Below are 21,087 nucleotides of genomic sequence, written 5' to 3'. Positions count from 1 at the left end.
AAATCCATTACACTGATGCATTCGGTTTACAAATGCAGCCGGGCACTGTGGCACAGAATTGGTGGGGTAGAATTGATATCTTGTAGTTCCAGAGACCCATGTTTGATCCTGACTACGGGTGGTCTGTACGGAGTTGGTACGTTCTTCCCGTGACCTGCGTGGGTTTTCTCCAGGTGCTCTGGTTTCCTCGCACACTCCAAAGACGTACAAGGTTAGTAGGTTAATTGGCTTCTGTAAAATTGTAAATGATCCCTGATGCGTGTTGGATAGTGTTAGCATGCGGGAAATCGCTGGTCGGCGCGGACTCGGTGGGCTTAAGGGCCTGTTTCCGCACTGTATCTCTAAACTAAACTCAATAGGAATGGCAAATATTGAATTTGTGTGCCATTTAAAAACAATGTGATATCTCAAAATAACAAGCATCTGAGCCTTGCAGTTAGACCAAGATTAGCCTTTGCATAAAGAACAACATTCAGTCCACTGACAAAGGACAAAGCTGAGCCCAACCAATGTAATTTAGCATGGAGTTTGCATAAGTAAACCATATGTTTGCATGATCATTGTACGTAGTTATTTTCAGAACATTAAATTTAAGGACGCAGAGAAACTGAGTTGAAAACAAGTGTTATTTTCTACGCTGTTGTCTGCTGGGGCAACAACATTAGTGAAAAAAAACAACAAGAAGCTGGTCAAACTGGTTAAACGAGCTAGCTCAGTGCTGGAGGGGAGAGTAGACTCTGGGATGGATGTGCTTGAGAGGCGTATGAGGCACAAGGTGCAGGTCATCCTGAAAAACCCCGGGCATCCCCTCCATGTAATTCTGGAGAGTCAAAAGAGCACTCGGAACAACAACCGGCTCCTCTCCCTGCGCTGTAGAACGGAGCGGTTCAGGAGATCCTTCACCCCTGTAGACATTAGATTTTATAATTCGGACCGCTAGGCTGTAGGGGGATGCATTTTTGCAATTTTTAATTTTTAATTGTTAATTATTGGTCTTTTTAAGTATTTATTGCTCTCAGGTAGTGTCCACAGTGTATTCTATGTATTTTCTGTCTGCGTTTGTTTTGAATCTGTGGGTTTGTTGGTTGGGGGCTTCTGGACATCTGAATTTCCCTGAGGGGATCAATAAAGTATTTATTATTATTATTAATATTATTAAATGGGTAGAGAGCCAGGTTTGATCCTGACCTTGGGCGCCGTCTGCGCAGAGTTTGCACGTTTTCCCTGTGACCGCATGGGTTTATTCCCATATCCCAAAGACATGCAGGTTTAGAGGATAATTGGCCTCTGTAAATTGCCTCTAGTGTCTCATCGATAACAAAGAACCAGTAACGGGTGATCAGCGGTTGGCATGGAGTTGGGGGCGGTGGGCTGTTTATATTGCTATATTTTAAGCTAAACTAAAACCATGTCTCCTTAAAACTTAGGCAATGCGCTCTTGAATTGAAAAAGTGCCTTGTAAAACTTCACCCAGAGACTGCAATGCCATACATCCATACAATGCATCAACACTTCAATGATTAAGCTCACTTTGAACAACTCATGATTCTCACCTGTACCAGAGGCAATACAAGAATGTATGTATGTTGCTCCACATCATTAGTTCCTCAAGATGCAGAGATAACATGTGACTTTGTGCGCATATATTGATTAGACAGGGAGTTTAATAAATCAAAAAGAAATGAGAGTGCAGTGACTCAAAGTGTCAAGGGGAGAGTGTCAAGGTGTGACAAGAAAGGGAAGAAAATATCAGTCACGGGTGTGGCAGAAGGCTTAAAATTAAAAGTCAAAAGCTTAAGGCTCTTTGTCTGCAAGCAGTATTTGAAACATGTTGATGGCACAAATAGAGTTTGATCCAATGACTACTACAGAGATGTGGTTGCAGGATTAACAGTTCAGGGAACTCAGAATTCCAGGTTGTTCAGAATGGGGCAAAAAGGGAAGGTAGATGGGGTACTGTGGTTCTTCTGAAGTTCAACACTGGTGCAAAGAATCCAAGGCAGATGATTATCTAAATGGAAAGGGTGCAATTAAGTACTGAAACTCGTTAGTCTACAGATGCAGCAAGTAGTCAATAACAAGGGAATTGGAATTGGTCTATGGAATGGTGCACTGCAATGCACTCTGTATCTTCCTGAAGGTAGACATAAAATGCTGGAGTAACTCAGCGGGACAGTCAGAATATCTGGAGAGATGGAATGGGTCTGAAGAAGGATCTTGACCCAAAACGTACCCATTTCTTCTCTCCAGAGATGCTGACTGTCCCGCTGAGTTACTCCCAACATTTTGTGTCTACCTTTGGTTTAAACCAGCATCTGCAGTTCTTTCATACACACTCTATATCTTCCCCTTTGCTCTCTATCAATTATACTTGAGTTTGACTTGTATTTATGTGTAGTACTGTCTGATCTGTTTGGAAAACAAAGCTTTTTACTCCACCTTGTCACACATGACAATAATGAACCTAAACCTAATTTAGAAACAAAACATTATTACCATTGTACACACCCAATTACTGTGCGTAATTTTGTTTCTCTATTTAAGATAAACTAATATTTGCACTCAGCCAAAAGTGACTTCCATGTTAAATGGTTTTCCTATTGTGGATAGCCAGACATTTTCTTTGGAGTTCAGAAGTTGATATCAGTAGGGTGATATTATTGGAACATCTAAGATTTGAAGTAGGCTAGAGGCCAAGATGTTTCCACAAGATGGCATGTCTTGATGAGGAAACATACTAACAAGATTATGGGTTAATCATTTAATACTGAGGTGCATAGGAATTACTTTGTCAGAGGGTGGTGAATATCTGGAATACTCTACTCTGGAATGTTTACTGGAGGCCTTATTATCTATATTAATGAGTTGGACTAGGGAGAAATTGTTGAAAATAAAAATCAGGAAATTGAGTTTAGAGATAATAATAATAATAATAATGGATGGGATTTATATAGCGCCTTTCTAGATACTCAAGGCGCTTTACATCGCATTATTCATTCACTCCTCAGTCACACTCGGTGGTGGTGAGCTACTTCTGTAGCCACGTCTGACTCACGGAAGCGTGGCTGCTAATCTGCGCCTACGGCCCCTCCGACCACCACCAATCACTCACACACATTCACACGCAGGCAAAGGTGGGTGAAGTGTCTTGCCCAAGGACACAACGACAGTATGCACTCCAAGCGGGATTCGAACCGGCTACCTTCCGGTCGCCAGCCGAACACTTAGCCCATTGCGCCATCTGTCGGCCCAATACATCACGGCACCAGGCCCTTCGGCCCACACTAATCAATGATCACCCGTTACCCCACTTGTTCATCCACTTCCAACATACGAGGGGCAATTTTACAGATGCCAATTAACCCACAAACCCACACGTCTTTGGGTTGTGGGAGGAAGCTGGAGTAACTGGAGAAAACCCACACGGTCTCGGGAAGAACGTCCAAACTCCACACAGACAGCAGCTGAGGTCTAGATCGAGCCCGGGTCTCCAGTGCTGTGAGGCTGCAGCTCCAACAGCTGCATCACTGATGCAGGATTGGCAGAGTCAAAGCCTGGGCAGATCAACTCCATATCAGGCTTGACAGGCTAGGCAGCCAACTCCTCTTCTATATCCTTGCCTTGTATCCAAATTGTCAACTTGGCGGCAACATACATTCTGGTTTTTAATATTCAAAATTATTATTTAGTTTCTGCTCAGTTTTGATGAAAGATACAAAACGCTTGAGTAACTCAGCGAGACAGGCAGCATCTCTTGAGAGAAGGAATGGGTGACGTTTCGTGTCGAGTCCCTTCTTCAGACTCGTTAGGGATAAGGGAAACGAGAGATCTAGACAATCATGTAGAGAAATAAAGAACAATGCATGAAAGATATGCCGAAAAGTAATAATGATAAAGGAAACAGGTCATTGTGAACAGGTAGACACAAATGCTGGAGTATCTCAGCACCTGAGGCAGCATCTATGGAATGAAGGAAATAGGCAACAAAATCAAGGGTTTCGCTCCATAGATGCTGCCTCACCCGCTGAGTTTCTCCAGCATTTTTGTCTACCTTTGATTTTCCAGCACCTTCTGAAACACAGGTCATTTCGAGCTGTTTGTTGGGTGAAAAGGAGAAGCTGGTGCGACTTGGGTGGGGCAGCATAGAGAGAGGGGGAATGCCGGGGTTACTTGCATCTGCAGTTCCTTCTTACAAGTTTTGATGAAAGTTTGCTTTTAGTTGCAAACTTAAATGGTTTTCACTCCTCCTGAAGCTTTCTCATCTGAAAATGCATGAATTTCATTTCATTTCTCCACACAAAACTGCTTCTAGTGCCTATTCAGGTCACTCTTACGTGCCTGTGGAAGTTGTTTAGTCATTTTGTTCTGATTTTCCGTTGGCAAGCATATCTCCAACAGGAGACCTGTGTGCACACATTCATCCTTTCAATCCAATAACTAAAGTAGCCAATGGATCACCTGATGTAATGAATCAGATTCAATAACTTGCCGTACAAACTGAAAAGAATAAAATGGTCAGAGATCAGGAGGGTCCTGACCCGAAACATCGTCCTTTCATGTTCTCCGGAGATGCTGCTTAACCCGCTCAGTTAATCCAGCACTTTGTGCCAATTCTTCCGTATTTAGCTAGGTTTTGTTTTGAACGTCCCTGAAAAAAAATTGAGAAAGTGTCATTAGATATTTTTTCCTGGAAGTGATGGATGATAAAAAAAATCCCGCACTAAGTACCCCTTCTGCCATCCTAGTAGTAACAATAAAAATCACTTACGTGGACTATCAGTGTTTAGTGCTTCCCTTTCATAAATTTGAAATACAGTGATCTGTGGACACACCACGGGTAGAAGATTAACAGATCAAATAAATAAGTTAATGTAGCATAAAGAGTATTTACATAAATATAATATATACAAATAATACGTACATATAGAAATCCAGACCGAAGGTGGTTGAAGGAAAATAATGCTGTAACATTGCAAAAGAATACTGTAACTTGCAAATTGCCGAGTCACTCCAGCAATTTTAGCTTCCCAAAGGTTTCTTTCACAAAAAATGTTGTACTTATTTTCCCGGACCTGCACCCCAAAAATTCACAACAACGACTTTTCCCTCAGGTCAGTGTTTAGTGCAGTTCAAGTGAGTGATTCTTATTGTCACTACCAGGATGGCAGAAGGGGAGCTTAGAGCTTTGTGCTCTTTTATCATCCACCAGTTCCAAGAAGAGATTCAGAAAGAAAATCTAATGAGTTTCTAATTTGTTTTTAGAATGATCACTGACATGGGACTTACAATACAAACATTAACGAAATACAGAAGAATAGACACAAAGTGCGGGAGTAACTCAGCGGGTCAGGCAGCTATTTTGAAGACCATGGAAGGGTAACGTTTCAGGTCCGGACCCTCCTTCAGACTAATGTTGATTGGTGACGTTTTGGGTTGGGATCCTTTTCAGAATGAAACTGAGGCAAGTTTGAAGGGTCCCAACGGGAAATATTGCCGATCCGGATGAGTCTGAAGGAGGGCCCCGATCCAAAACGTTGCTTATCCATGTGCTCCAGAGATGCTGCTTGACCCGCTGAGTTACTCCAGCACTTTGTGTCTTTTTTTTGTAAACGATCATCTGCAGTCCCTTGTGTCTATAGCCATAAGGAAGGAAATGGGTGACTGGGGTCTGAAGAGGAGTCTCGACCCGAAACATCACCTATTCTTTTCTCCACGGATGCTGCCTGACCCGTTGAGTTACTCCAACTTCTTGCGTCTATCTTTGCGTCTGACTGGAGAAACAGGTACTCCTGAATCCAGAAATAAAGTTATTTCAATTGCATCATATGCTGAATCAAAATAGCGAGCAATGGAATATTTCCCCCCCAACAAGGTTTGAGTAACATTGGACAGGGTTTTCTTTTTGAATCTTTTAATGACATAAAATGCAACGGAAGGGAAGAGAGAAGTTAACATTACTGACACCAGAATAATCAAATTTCATATGTTATACATGTACAGCAACTAACTGCTTTACAAAAAGCAAAATAATACAATATATCATCACATGTATTTACAGTGTAGTAAATATACCTTTCTCAATTTTACACAAAAACTATTTACAGATGAACATACTGCAGTTTAAAAAAAATCTGTGGCCAACACTAGCAGTGACTTCTTGCAGTAAGGTCTGTTGCATAACATTGACTGAGAGAAACACCTTTGAGTTTTAAAGTGTGTGTGATAGTTTGTGGGGTGTGGGTGTACGACCCATGAACTAAATCCAAGGCACTCAGATTAGTCTTGGGTCACCAGTTGATCAGCATTCGACTGTGAACGGTATAGTTGTGAAATCACACCAACACGTTTTGTTAAATGCACAAGATATTGGCGCCATATCTTTTCTGTGTTTGACATAACGTCGTCTACACAATTGTCCCTAAAGGAGTCACATTTTGCTGAATACCACAAATTTAATACTAAGGTTTTTTTGTTGTAATAATTACCTATTTTGGCAAAGTTCTTGCATATCATATTTTAATTCATAGTTTTTCCAGGACTGTAAACAAATATAAAAAGAAAGACAAAGTCTTTGCGATTTGCGGAATCAGTAAAATAAAAGGTATTGGATATGTACATTTTCTATGATTGCTGCAATGGACCTACTTTCTGTGTTAAATGTGCTTTAAACATGGTGTTTGATTACTGTACCTACAGCTTAAAAGGTTCCTTCCTCTAAACACACGGCATCCTCATCAAAGCAAAAAATCACCAACAGACATGATTAATTGCTACCCATTAAGCCACTTCTATCGATTGCTGAAAAGTGAACAGTAAACATACGTTTTCACTATCGTGTAGAAGGCAAATAAGTTAGGACCATCCCGTCTGCAATTAATGGCTTCCATGTTCGACATCTATTACAGTGTTGATACAAATTTCAGTGCCTTCCCCCCCCCCCTCCCGCCCCAACCCCCCCCAACTTCCCCAACTAAAATGAAGGTGACAGAGCTAAAAATAAAGAATTCTCTCTTTGCAACACTGCGCTCTGTGAACAAGAACATTTGTATAGAAACTGCAGAAAATACTGACGGTGTGAAAGAGAAAATGAGTATGTGGTCGCAGAGCAATTGTTTGTTAATTGTACTGTGCACGTCTGATGTGACGGGAAGAGAATGTCTTTATTCGGGAAGAGGGGAAGGGGCCATTTGGCAGAAGTCTAACCGGGCCGGATGGGTCAGTCACAAAACACTTCACACAATCTTTTTGATGCTGGGGCGCTTGAAGCTGCTGGCACTGCGTTGCTTCTGCACTTGACTCGCAGAGCCGTGACGGATTCGCCCGCTGTTGGCGTGTCCCGACGTCGGCGAGAGCTCCACGTTCTCTTTATCAATTCCTATGGAAACGCACAAGTGTTCATTCACAGTGTAAGTTAATCACCTTAAAATACACAATATTTTCTTTTAAAAATGGCACTGTCCAAAACGCAGCACAAAAGCAGCAGCTATGACAACCTATCAAAACATATTATCTATGTTGACAATGCATTAGAGTCCCAGAATCAGTCACAGAGTCATAAGACACTTTGGACCATAAACCCATGCCGACCATTTTTGTCCATCTACACTAAATCTGTATCGTTCTGTGCCATGCCTATTTACGTGCTTGTCTAAATGTACTGTATCCAATTTCACCTCCAGCAGAACATCCCAGATATTAATCACTGTGTTAAAAAAAACCCCCATCCCTCTGGTCCCCTTTAAAACCCCTCCCTTTCAACTTAAACGTATGCACACGTTTTATGAAACCCTGACTATGGGAAAATGATTCTGACTATATAGGCTAATGACACCTCTCATAATCTTATGCAGGGGCTCCTTGGGTTACAAACGATCTGATTTACGGAAACTCGACTTTACGCTAATTCTCCTTCTCCGCAGTGTTTCTCAAGTTGGCAATAATAATGTTTCATGTTATTCATTCATGATGGATACAATTACTTTAATTATAGAGAGTGCCAAAGTGAATATTCAATTAAATGAGATTACAACAAGCGTAGGTAGAGCGATATGATATGGGTAGCATCTGACAGAGAACTCAGCAGAAGGACAGTTTTCTGCAATGGAACACTCAATGCCTGCTTGTATATTCACATCGGGTCACCCCTCAGCACCCTTCCTTCAAGAAAAAAGTCCAGCCTATCCAATCACTCCCAATAACTAAAGTCCTCCAATCCACACACCTGCTGGTGAAATACTTCCCATGGGGATGGATTGGCAATATGAACATGGATCCCAACCCTAAATGTCACCTATCCATTCCCTCCACAGATGCTGCCTGGACCATGGGATTCCTCCAACTGTGTGTTTTGCATTACCTATCCTGAAGGATGTGTCCGTTTGAATGCGTCCGATGTATCCAAACCCATTGGATCTGCAGAATACAACTGGATCCCAGTAACAACAGTAATTGAGTGGGGCTGGTGTTATCACCAACTGTGGTTGTGTTGTTCAGAGCACAAAGCTACAGCAAAGTTGCTTTTTTTTGGCCAGTTTCTGATTCCTGGTGATGACTTGCCCTGCTCTGTCCACTGGTCATCTTGCTACTAAGGCAACTCAACTTTTTTTTTTGAGCTTTGAATTTTGAAAAGAAAACTGAAGAGACCTTTGGTGTCAGTTTATCAAAAAATATATACTGAAGCTGGGATGGAGGTGGAGGGAGGGATGGAATGAATCACAAAGTCAAGCCAACCTTTTCCTGACTTCACAGTGTAAACGTGGGATTGGCAAGCTTGCCTTATCACTGCACAAAGGTAGATATGAAAAGGTGGCAAACAATCTGCAGTCGAGGGAAAACAAAGCTGATCGCAATGACGCCAACACGTACAACCTTTCAGCAGTGAAGGAGAGAAGAATCATGGATGATCTTTGCCTTATCCAGCCAAGAGGACAATCGGAGCTCTCCAACTGCAGATTGCATTGAGAAAGTCAATGATCGGAACGCAATTGCAAAACCAGCCATCAAAATTAAAACTTTGAATTCTATCTGCTCCGGTTCACCCCTGTTCTTAATTAGGCCTGCTTTCAGGTTCAGCATAAATCCATTTAAATTGACAAGAGGGTGAGATTTGGGAAGTTTTGATTTTTAAAAAAAAGTTTAGTTTATTGTCACAGTGAAAAGCTTTTGTTGCATGCTAACCAGTCAGCGGAAGGACATGATTATAATCGAGCCATTCACAGTGTACAAATACATGATAAAGGGAATAACATGAATAATGTTTAGTGCAAGATAAATCTTGTGGGATAAGAGCAAGATGGAGTAATATGGAGACGATAATGTAGTAAGTGGGAAGGGCAGTAAGGAGATGTAGTAAAGGCAGGCTTTAAGGGAGGGCAGTGCCTTTCCAACAGTAGGACGTCAAAGAATGTCCACATATCTATTGCAGCAGGGAGGTAGCGATGCAAATATTTTCCTTTTCAACGTTGCCATTAATATTAACTGCACAGTTGCAGCATCAGTGGGAAAGAAAATGTTTTTTTCCAAGATACAGCATGGAAACAGGCCCTTCGGCCCTCTGGTATTGCACTGACCATCGATCACCTGTTCACACTAGTTCTATGTTATCCTACTTTCTCATCCACTCCCTAGACACTAGGGAAAATTTACAGACGCCAATTAACCTTTAAAAAAAAAAAAAAAAACCCCTACATATCTTTGGGATATGGGAGGAAACTGGAGCACCAGGAGGAATCCCATGCAGTCACAAGGAGAATATGCAAGCTCCACAGAGACAGCGCCCGAGGTCTGGCGCAGTGAGGCAGCAGCGCGACCATCTGCACCACTGTTACTTGGCCCAATTGCATTTTTCCAATGTTTCGACACAAAACCACAGGACTTGGGGGAATTTTAAATTAAATTTGAAAAAAAATGTTCCCCCCCCACATAAAAAGAATAGACCTCCAAGACAAAACACACTAAACATTAAAAAAAGGTTGAAAGGACGAACAGCAGGCAGGGCAGCCATACTTGACGGTGCCCACACTTGACAGTTAGTTATTAAAGATAAAGATGAGGAGTAATTTCTTTTTGGGCAGCATTATGAATCTTTGGAATACTCCTCCCCAGAGAGTTGTGGTGGGGTCGTCGAGGCTTTGTTGGTTTGCAGTGTTCATGGTGACTGTCATGAAAATAGAACCGAGAGCACGATGAGCTGGGATCTTATTCAATCACCGCAGCTCTAGTCCACATGGGCCTCTCTTACTCCTATTTCTTAGGTTTCTTTGCAGGAAATCATAGGCAATGCCCGAAATAACCAGCCAAGCAGGCAAAGAAAGGAGGAGGAACACAGTTAATGTTTCACATCATCGAGCTGATACACCAACCCTGCTCCTCCACAACTATGACCCAGTAGGGTAAGTACTTCCAGCAATTTCTGATTTCGGATTTTTAGCTTGTTAAGATTTTTGTTAAGATAATTCGGTATATTTTGTCCATTTTAATTATCCCTCCTGTATTGTTTTGGTTTTGTTTTCTTCACGTCCAAAGAAGGGTCCCTCAAAAGATGCTGCCTGACCTGCTCAGTTACTCCAGCATGTTGTCTTTTTGCTCATATCTATAATACAGGGCTTGACTGCAGCTCATCCACATGCAAATAAATTTCTCCTAAATCTTTTACTTGTTCATAGCGACCTTGTAATTATGTGAATGGGTGAATCGATGGTTGGCATGGGCTGAAGAGTCTGTTTCCATGCTGTATCATTTGGTCAATCAATTCATTATACTACCATGGTATGGACTCACTTGCAAGTTGGCAGTACTGTGTAGGAAGGAACTGCAGATGCTGGTTTACATCGGAGATAGACTCAAAATGCTGGAGTAACTCAGCAGGACAGGCAACGTCTCTGGAGAAAAGGAATAGATGACATTTTGGGTCAAAACCCTTCAGTCTGAAGAAGGGTCTCGACCTGAAAAGTCACCTATTCCTATTCTCCAGAGATGCTGCCTGTCCCACTGAGTTGCTCCTGCATTTTGTGTCTATCTTACAGTCGGAAGTACTTCCTCTACATCCACTCTCAAAGCCTAGTTGCACATTTTGTAGCCCTCCTTCAAGTTCAAATTTGCACACAGACTTTGGAGCAAGAACAGGCCATTCGACTCTGTCCACAATGCAATGTGTTCACATCTTTAAGGCAACTAACCACCTCTGCTCCCTTTCCATAAATTACCAACCAAAAATCACTTAATACCAACACTTTCTACTTCCAGTCTCAGGAGCTGTTCTTTAAGAGTCAATGTTCCAGATTGCCACTGTTCACTATGAAGGAGTGGCTTCTGGCATTACCTCAGGATGGCCAGATGCACCTTTTTACTGACTAATCAATTTTTATCAGCAATTATCCTAAGTTGTGTTTCCTTTAAACCGATTTCCACTCCACCACATCGTTAAAGTTCTTACTCTACAAAAAAATAAGTGGCATCTTATTCTACCCTCAATTTAAACTTAACTATGTTGACATCCATTTGCATTTATTTACCCAATCTCACATTTATGCAAGTCTCTTGATGCTGGGCTGCAAATTATTTTTTCTCTCCTATCCTAAATGTTAAGGGCGCGGAGGGCCTTATGGAACTTTGAAAGTTTTGTTTTGGCCTTGCCTTTAGAGATACAGCATGGAAACAGGCCCTTCGGCCCACAGAGACCACACAATACACCAGCACTATCCTACACACTAGGGACAATTTAGAATTTTACCAAAGCCAATTAACCTGCACGCCCGCACGTCTGGATTGTGGGAGGAAACCGCCGGAATAAAACCATGTGGTCACAGGGAGGACGTACAAACTCTGTACGGATAGCACCTGTAGTCAGGGGTCTCTGGCGCTGTAAATCAGCAACACCACCGCTGCGCCTTTGTGCCGCCCTGCATATATGCTATCTGCCTTATTCATAACTTGTACTTTTCCAACACTCCATGTTTACTCAGGATTAATAGTTGATTGCGTTTCTAATGTTCAGCAGTTCACACCTAAAACCACAGGTCATTAATCTTACACATATTTCCCTGACAAAAATGCTGGGAGGAAGCATGAGAGCTACATGTCAAACCCAAATTCCCTTAATTTGTACGTGTATGTGATGAGATAATATGCAAGTGGTTGTAAAGGATTGTGTGACACGATCATTATTGTTATGGCAGATTTTAAACTCATGGTGCCTCCACACCCGACCAGACATTCCCTTGTTGCATTAAACTATTTGAGAGTATACACAGTGCTCTCCATAATGTTTGGGACAAAGACCCATCATTTATTTATTTGCCTCTGTACTCCACAATTTGAGATTTGTAATAGAAAAAAAAAATCACATGTGGTTAAAGTGCACATTGTCAGATTTTAATAAAGGCCATTTTTATACATTTTGGTTTCACCATGTAGAAATTACAACAGTGTTTATACATAATCTCCCTCCATGTCAGGGCACCATAATGTTTGGGACACAGCAATGTCATGTAAATGAAAGTAGTTATGCTTAGTATTTTGTTGCAATTCTTTGCATGCAATGACCGCTTGAAGTCACGGACATCACCAGTTGTTGGGTGTCTTCTCTGGTGATGCTCTGCTAGGTCTGTATTGCAGACATCTTTAGCTTATGCTTGTTTTTGGGGCTAGTCCCCTTCAGTTTTCTCTTCAGCATAGAAAAGACATGCTCAATTGGATTCAGATTGGGTAATTGACTTGGCCACTCAAGAATTTACCATTTTTTAGCTTTGAAAAACTCCTTTGTTGTTTCAGCAGTATGTTTGGGATCATTGTCTTGCTGTAGAATGAACCATCAGCCAATGAATTTTGAGGCATTTATTTGAACTTGAGCAGATAGGATGTGTCTATACACTTCAGAATTCAATATACTACTACCATCACCATTGTATCACCAATGAAGATAAGTGAGCCAGTACCTTCAGCAGCCGTACATGCCCTGGCCCTGGCCATAATACCCCCATCACCGTGTTTCACAGATGAGGTGGTATGCTTTGGGTCTTGGGCAGTTCCTTCTCTCCTCCATACTTTGCTCGTGCCATCACTCTGAGTTAATCTTCTTCTCATCTGTCCACAAGACCTTTTTCCAGAACTGTGGTTGCGCTTTTAAGTACTTCTTGGCAAACTGTAACCTGGCCATCCTATTTTTGCAGCTAACCAGTGGTTTGCATCATGCAGTGTAGCCTCTGTATTTCTACTCATGAAGTCTTCTGCGGACAGTGGTCGTTGACAAATCTACACCTGACTCGTGAAGAGTGTTTCTGATCTGTCGGACAAGTGTTTGGGGATTTTTCTCTATTATAGAGAGAATTCTTCTGTCATCAGCTGTGGAGGTCTTCCTTGGCCTGCCAGTCCCTTTGCAATTAGTAAGCTCACCAGTGTTCTCTTTCTTCTTAATAATGTTCCAAACAGTTGATTTTGGTAAGCCTATGGTTTGGCTGATGTCTCTAAGAGTTTTATTTTTGTTTCTCAGTCTCATAATGGTTTATTTGACTTTCATTGGCACAACCTTGGTCCTCATGTTGATAAACAGCAACAAAAGTTTTCAAAGGTGTGATGGAAAGACTAGGTGCTGAGAGCTCTCTTATACCTGCATTAAGGAGGCAATTAAACACACCTGAGTAATTACAAACACCTGTGAAGCCATGTGTCCCAAACATTATGGTGCCCTGAAATTGGGGGGGGGGACTATGTATAAACACAGCTGTAATTTCTACATGGTGAAACCAAAATATATAAAAATAGCCTTTAATAAAATCTGACAATGTGCACTTTAACCACATGTGTTTTTTTTCTATCACAAATCTCAAATTGTGGAGTACAAATAAATGATGTATCTTTGTCCCAAACATTATAGAGGAAACTGTAGATGATAGTAAAATTCTATGTTTTCAACTATAGTTTAGTTTAGAGATACAGCGTGGAAACAGGCCCTTCGGCCCACCAAGTCCACACCGACCAGCGATCCACGCACATTAACACTATCCAACACACACTGGGGACAATTTTACATTTCTACCATGCCAATTAACTTGCAAACCTGTACGTCTTTGGAGTGTGGGAGGAAACTGGAGATCTCAGAGAAAACCCACGCAGGTCACGGGGAGAACGTACAAACTCCGTATAGACAGCACCCTGGCGCAGTAAGTGCTGTAAGGCAGCAACTCTACAGCTGATGTTCAAATCCACAGCTACTAACATTAGCTGCCACCTGCTTTATGAAGGGAAATGTCAGCATTTACCGGTGCCCCTGCACATTTGTAAAGCACGAGAGTTGCTTGGTGGATGTTTGCAGTATTTCTCCAGGGCCTGCAGCACAGTAAGGAAGCACAATATTGGGGAGGCTCTCCAACACCAGAAATGTTCCTGATTTTAATGCAGGAAAACAACTGCAAAGGTCACAAGCAAATCCCGGTATTTACACATAAATTTAAATGTTTTTTTTATTTCAAAATTTGTACTTGAGTTTTAATATTTTGGAAAATCTTGTTTATGAATAACACGCAAACAAAAGCTTTTCACTGCACCTTGGTAAACTAAACTAAAATGTGTTTAATTGTAAATTTTGTTAAATGGTAAAATTATATATTGAAAAATAAGTCTCTCTAAACAGTTGAAAACAGAATGTTCATCAATTTAGCCTCATCCCCTATCACAATCACGGCTGAACCTCTATCTCAATGCCTTATTATTGCTCTCTCTCCGGACACCTTCATGATTTGCTCTGAGTATTTAACCCGCCTTCATCTTAAATATATTCAGTGACTTGGTCTCTACTGCCCTCTGTGGTCGAGATTTCCACAGATTTCCAATGAACATTGGCCTTTCTCTCCATCCGAGTCCCAATTCTCTGTAACCGGAGTCAGTGATTCCTTGTTCTAGATATGCCAGCCAGGAAAAACATCCTTCCCACGTCCAATCTGTCTTGCTGAGGTGGGATTTTTCAAGTTTCAACTAGATTGAGTCATACAGCACGGAACCAGGCCCTTCAGCCCAACACGTCCATGCTGACCATCTATGCAAGTTCCATTTGCCCGCATTTAGTCCATATCCCTCAAAACCTTTCCTTTCCTTGTACCTGTTCACATGGTTTTAAAAGGTTTTCATTGGGTTTCTATTAAATCTTGCCCCTCTCACCTTAAGCCTCTAACCTCCGATTCTTGATTATTTTATCCTGGATAAAAGACAATGCATTCATCCTATTTATTCCCCTCGTGATTTTATACACCTCTACAAGATCATCCTTCAGCCTTCTTCCCTCCAAGGAATAAAGTCCCAGCCTGACCAACTTTTCCCTACAGCTCAGACACTTGAGTCCTGGTAGCATCCTCGTAAATCTTCTCTGCACTCTGTCCAGCTCAATGACATCTTTCCGATAGCAAGGTGACTAAAATGGAACACAGTACTCCAAGTGTGGCCTCTCCTCTCAGTCAGGCAAGGTCTGACCTCATTCAGGTGAGATTAAACCTCGTTGAACTTCTCTCTTCCCACAGCAGTCCTGTTACCCCAGCAATTAGTCTGCTCAACCTTTGTTGGTAAGTAAATCTTTTTTTTGGGAAGGAGGTAACACAAATGCACAGAATAATCCGTGTGGTTTCGCCAATGGCCCTGCATAATCGAAGTAAACCATCCCCAATTCTCCAATCCTCTTTGATTGAAGAAACAGTGTGGAAACAGGTCATTCGGCCCACCTGTCCTCACCGACTTTTGAACATTAGTTCTTTGTTATCTCACATTCTCATCCACTCCCACCACACGAGGGGACAACCTACAAACCCGCACATCTTTGGGATGTGGGAGGAAACCAGAGCACTCAGAAGAAAGCCACGTGGTCACAGGAAGAACGTTTGAAACTGGTTTTTTTTGTGATGCAGGAAAACAAGACAAAACATACTTTGTTTTTTTTAAATACGTGCTCTTTATCACCTCATGTAGTGAAGTTGAACACTGACATTGAGTCAGAGAGAGTCAGTGAGTCATACAACACGGAAACAGGCCCTTCTGCACAACTTGTCCATGCTGACCAAGATGCCCCATCTAAGCTAGTCCCATTTGCCCACATGTTATCAAACTGCCTCAGACTTTATTTCAGCATTTTAGCACAATCCACTAGATGGCAGAAAAGTGACTTGGATATTCTTTTATACATAACTTCACATTCAAGGCACTCCATGGAGTAATAGAGCACGGGCTGTGGCCAGTCAGCTTGTGAGATCTGACAGGCTGTTCAGTTTGTCCTGTTCCCCCTGCTCCTACTCCTTGCAATTGTCCTCCTTTCAAGCAGAATCCAATCTCTTATCAGGACTTACCACTGAATCTGCTTCCAGCATCCATTCAAGACTGAATCTGCTTCCAGCACCCTATAGACAGACACCACGCATTTTACTCTTTTGATTTATGCAATTTTGGAATAACGTGGTTGTTTAATTAATACCAAAGCCTAATTTACGCGCTTATATTTTGGAATTAACCCCGTCAAATGTACGCCCGATAGTGTGGGCGTATGTATAATTTGCATGTTTGTGAGACATGCACAGCTTTTCTGGAAAGTAACCCCTGTGTTGGTGCCTGCCCTCAAGAATATTTGAGCTCTAAAGTGAAAGTCAATGGTCGCCTCGGTGTCTGCCCAGTGTCACTAAAACCAGATAAATTACTCAATAATTGGATGCAATTAAGATTACTTTTCCCAAGAAGGCACACCTTAAAATATTAAAAAAAACAATGATACCGCAATACCAAAAGAGATTGTGGAATAAGCGTGTTCTTATGAGCAGAGATAATAGTTATAATGAGGCTCTATTTGCTTGCAGGATAAGCTAACACTTGACTCCCATCTACATGGGAGTTAACACTACTACAAATACAAACTACGTTGCAGCCACATTCTAACTAAGTCAACCACTGTCTCAGTGTAAAAACTATAGCAAATACAGGGCACTGGATGGCCCATGCTATAGTTTTCATCTGTACCAGATAATTTCACCATCTGAAGACCTCATCTGGGGCAATGTAGGGGATCGTTTACACACTGGTCAAAATGACAGCAGCATACGGCCAGAGAGATGAGGGAGGAAAAATGGAACAAAAGTAAGTCCCGGTGCACAAATAACATGATGATAGATGAACACAATAGTTTAGTTTAGAGATACAGCGCGGAAACAGGCCCTTCGGTCCATCGAATCCGCACCCACCAGCAATCCCCGCTCATTAACACTATCCAACACACGCTCGGGACAATTTACACGTATAACAAGCCAATTAACCTACAAACACGTACGTCTTTATAGTGCGGGAGGAAACCAAAGATCCCAGAGAAAATCCACGCGGTCACGGGGAGAACCTACAAACTCCGTACAGACAGCACCTGTAGTCGGGATCGAACTTGGGTCTCTGGCGCTGTAAGGCAGCAACTCTACCACTGTGCCACCCAGTTAAGATAACAAAACTCAAATATGATACAGTTAATAAGAGGGAGAGAACTAGGTACACTGACATTTGAACTTTACCGAGGCTGTGTTGTTCAGCCTCCAACTAGACAGAACCAAGAAATAGTAATTAACAATTGTCGGAGTAACTTGAATTAACACGGATTAAGAAAAATGAAAATAATTGTTTGAAAGCCAATGCAACAGGTTTAATTGTACTCAGCTTACTAAATCTAATGTGTATCCCCCTCATTACATAGACTGCTTATGCTCGTATGCTATCAGTTACTTTACTTTAGACTTTAGAAATACAGTGCAGAAACAGGCCCTTCATCCCAACGAGTACGTGCCGACCAACAATCCCTGTGCACCAACACCATCCAACACATAAGGGACAATTTTACAATGTTATCAAAGCCAATTAACTTGCAGCCCTGTACATCTTTGAATGTGGGAGGAAACAGGAGCACCTGGAAAAATCCCACGCGCTCACAGGGAGAAGGTACAAATTCCGTACAGACATAGCCCGAAGTCAGGATCGAAACTGGGTCTCTGGCGCAGTATGTCAGCAAGTCTACTGCTGCGCCACCGTGCTGCCCAGACAGCTACATTGCGAGTCTCCAGGAAGGGAACAAACGTAAAAAAGGTGGCAACAAAAAAAAATCTGGGATAGAGAATCCTTGAAGCTGATAATGAATCAGAATCAATGTATTGGCCAAGTATGTACACAAACAAGGAATTTGACTTGGTGCTTTCCTCACACATAGTGAAAACACAATATACTGCAGATAATAAAAAAAACATTATTTAAAAATGTAAAAATAAAGTGCAAGAATAAACAGAATTGCTATATATTGCACATGTTGATATCTAATGTGCACTTGGAGAGTTCATAAGTACTCAAAGTTATGAACTCAAGGTTCATAAGTTAATGTACTTGAGCGAGGGATCAATTCAGGTAATTCCCACGTGATCAAAAGAGAGCTTTACTCACCAGGAGAATGCTGCGTGGTTGCCAGTGAGGTCATGGAATTCGAGAGGTTTAAGTTGGCAGTAATGCTAAGCTGGCTCTGGACAGGGGGTGGGTAGGGAGAGGTCGGCGTACGCAGAGACTCCTCGGTGGATTCCTCATCTATTCCTGGCAAGTACGTGTCAATTAATGCATCCAGAAACTTCACAATCAGTTCAGCGTAGTCTGGGATCTGTGTTTGCTGTTCAACAGGATAAACACAAAGGAAACAACTGAAGAATGCTTCAAGAAGGGTCCAATTCAAAGTTAAAATGTGCAATTCAGACAAATGCAAACGGACAAGTCTACAAGAAGTATTGTTTTCTCAAAATAACGAGTCCATTATGTATCAGAAGAAACAAGAGAAAATAGATGGTTTAGTTTAGAGATTCACATCGGCCTGCAGAGACCTGACCAGCTAGTTCTATGTTATCCCAATTTTGTAGCTACAGCCAGCACCCAAGAGTTAATTAACCTACAAACCCGCACATCTTTGGGATGTTAGATGAAACTGGAGCAAAGGGAGCAAACCCACATGGTCACAGAGAGAACGTGCAAACTCCGTACAGACAGCACAGATAGTAAGTGCAAACAGGGCAGCCAAGGAAAAACAGGATGGTTCGTAAGATGAAACCAGGAATGGCTGTACCATCAGTCTCCACAGCTGCATATTAACTATGGTTGCTGTGCAGCAAAGTTCATAACTTCATTCCAAACAATACTAAAATAGAGCATCTGGTCACAAGTGCATTTCTAATTATAACAAAAAGGACAGAAGCAAACTCCACAGCCCCTGAAGCCTGTTCTGTCATTCACTGAGTTTATGGTTGATCCGTGAACTAATTTCATGCAACTGCCCATATCTGCTCTTTTTTTAAAACAATTATCTCCATCTTAGTTTAAAATTAATTGATTCAACATCATTTGCTGTTTTAGAGTGCCAAATTTCCAAGTGTAGAAATATTTCCCTTCTTCCGAGAAAACCCTATCTCAATCACGTCTCTCCTCCTAGGTTCTACATTAGGTGGAAATAGCTGCACTCTATCCATATGATCAGCTCCTTGTAATACCTGGAAGACCTGAATCAATGACCCCATTACCCTCCCAAACCCAGGGAATACAATCCAAGTTTGGGCAGGGCAGCAAACTGGCACAGCCGGTAGAGCTGCTGCATCACAGCACCAGAGACCTGGGTTCGATCCTGATTTCGGGTGCGATCTGTGTGGTATTTGCGCGTTCTCTGTGACCACGTGGGTTTCCTCCAGGTGCTCTGGTTTCCTCCCATATCCAAAAGACATGCAGATTTGTTGGTTAATTGGCCTATGTAAATCGCCCCTAATGTACAGGGAGTGGATGCGAAAGTGGGATAACATGCAGCTAATATGGACGGGTGATGGTTGTTATGAGTCTGGTTGGCCAAAGGGCTTGTTTTCATGCTGTATCTATCAACTAAAGTAAATCTCCCCCCATAAATAAATTAACCATTGAAGTTTGGGTAAGATTCAATCTAAACTATCCTTGCTCTAGGGTTTGTGCAGCACACAACATGCAATGTACAAATTGACTCTTGTGTTATCTATGTCGCAACAGTGACTATTCATCAGATGTACTTAAATGTGAGGCATGCTAGTACATCTGATCACGAAAGGAGTCATCTTTCTTTGTATTATTTTTAATTTAATATTTAATTACCCAAAACTATCTCAGCTACTATTGAAAATGTTGATCATGAATATCCGTAAGGAATATTTTGTCCAATCCAACAATTTCCACTTATACATGTTGATAATTCAGTGCAAAGTCCAAGAAAATCCAAAAGATGTTTCAAAATAGTTTCATTCTCACCTTGGAGAAAGATCCTGCAAATCTCCAAAGCCCATTGAAACCAAAACCTGATGGGATGAGAAAAAGCAAGAGAATGACAAAGAAAATCAGAACAGTTAAAAAGCAGTGAACCAACACAATCGAGACTGGAGCACTTCCAAAGAAGAGTTAAAACAATATTCCTTCTGATTCAAGCTACGCACAAGGAACCCTCAAAAAGGCAGCCAGCATCATCAGAGACCCATACCACCCACACTCTCATTTCACCACTGCCATCGGGAAGGTGGTATACAAGCCTGAAAACTGTTACATCCAGGTTCAAGAGCAGCTTCTTCCCAACAACCATCAGGCTATTAAACATTACAACCTTCAAATAAGCTCAAAATAGACTTGGGGTAGTGTACTACGTTTCCACATCTATTGTGCTGCTGCAAGTAAGAATTTAATTGTTCAGTTTCAGGACATATGACAATGAAACACTCTTGATTACACTTCACTTAAAGTTATTTTAAAATTAAAAATACCTTGGTTTTATTATTAATCTAGATAACCTATAATTGTTCTTAGATCATCTTTATTTCTTGTTTCCCTTATCCCTAACCAGTCTGAAGAAGGGTCTCGACCTGAAACGTCACCCATTCCTTCTCTCCAGAGAGGCTGCCTGAGTTACTCCAGCATTTTGTGTCAATCTTCGGTTTAAGCCAGCATCTGCAGTTCCTTCTTACACAATTCTTCTTATACAATACTTGATCATAGCCTCTTGAGTTCCCTTCCTACATTTCTGAGGAGTCTTGAAGCTGAGAACTATGGACT

The 21,087-nt window shown here is 41.6% G+C and overlaps 1 protein-coding gene across 1 annotated transcript in view; it reads right to left on the bottom strand.

The window, feature by feature from the left end:
• Positions 1-5,880: 5,880 nt before the first annotated feature.
• nf1a (neurofibromin 1a) overlaps positions 5,881-21,087 on the bottom strand; it is a 305,820-nt gene continuing 290,613 nt past the window's right edge. Inside the window, exons 56-58 of the mRNA XM_055657600.1 lie at positions 20,296-20,342; positions 18,436-18,652; positions 5,881-7,375 (exon numbers count right to left, since the gene is read on the bottom strand). Of these exons, the coding sequence (XP_055513575.1) occupies positions 7,233-7,375; positions 18,436-18,652; positions 20,296-20,342 (407 nt within the window). The 3' untranslated portion in view covers positions 5,881-7,232. The remainder of the gene's footprint in view (positions 7,376-18,435; positions 18,653-20,295; positions 20,343-21,087) is intronic.

The sequence above is a fragment of the Leucoraja erinacea genome, chromosome 28 (assembly GCF_028641065.1).
Source record: "Leucoraja erinacea ecotype New England chromosome 28, Leri_hhj_1, whole genome shotgun sequence".
Taxonomy (NCBI): domain Eukaryota; kingdom Metazoa; phylum Chordata; class Chondrichthyes; order Rajiformes; family Rajidae; genus Leucoraja; species Leucoraja erinaceus.
The sequence above is the reverse complement of the archived record's forward strand: the minus strand, read 5'-3'. Positions and strand labels throughout refer to the sequence as shown.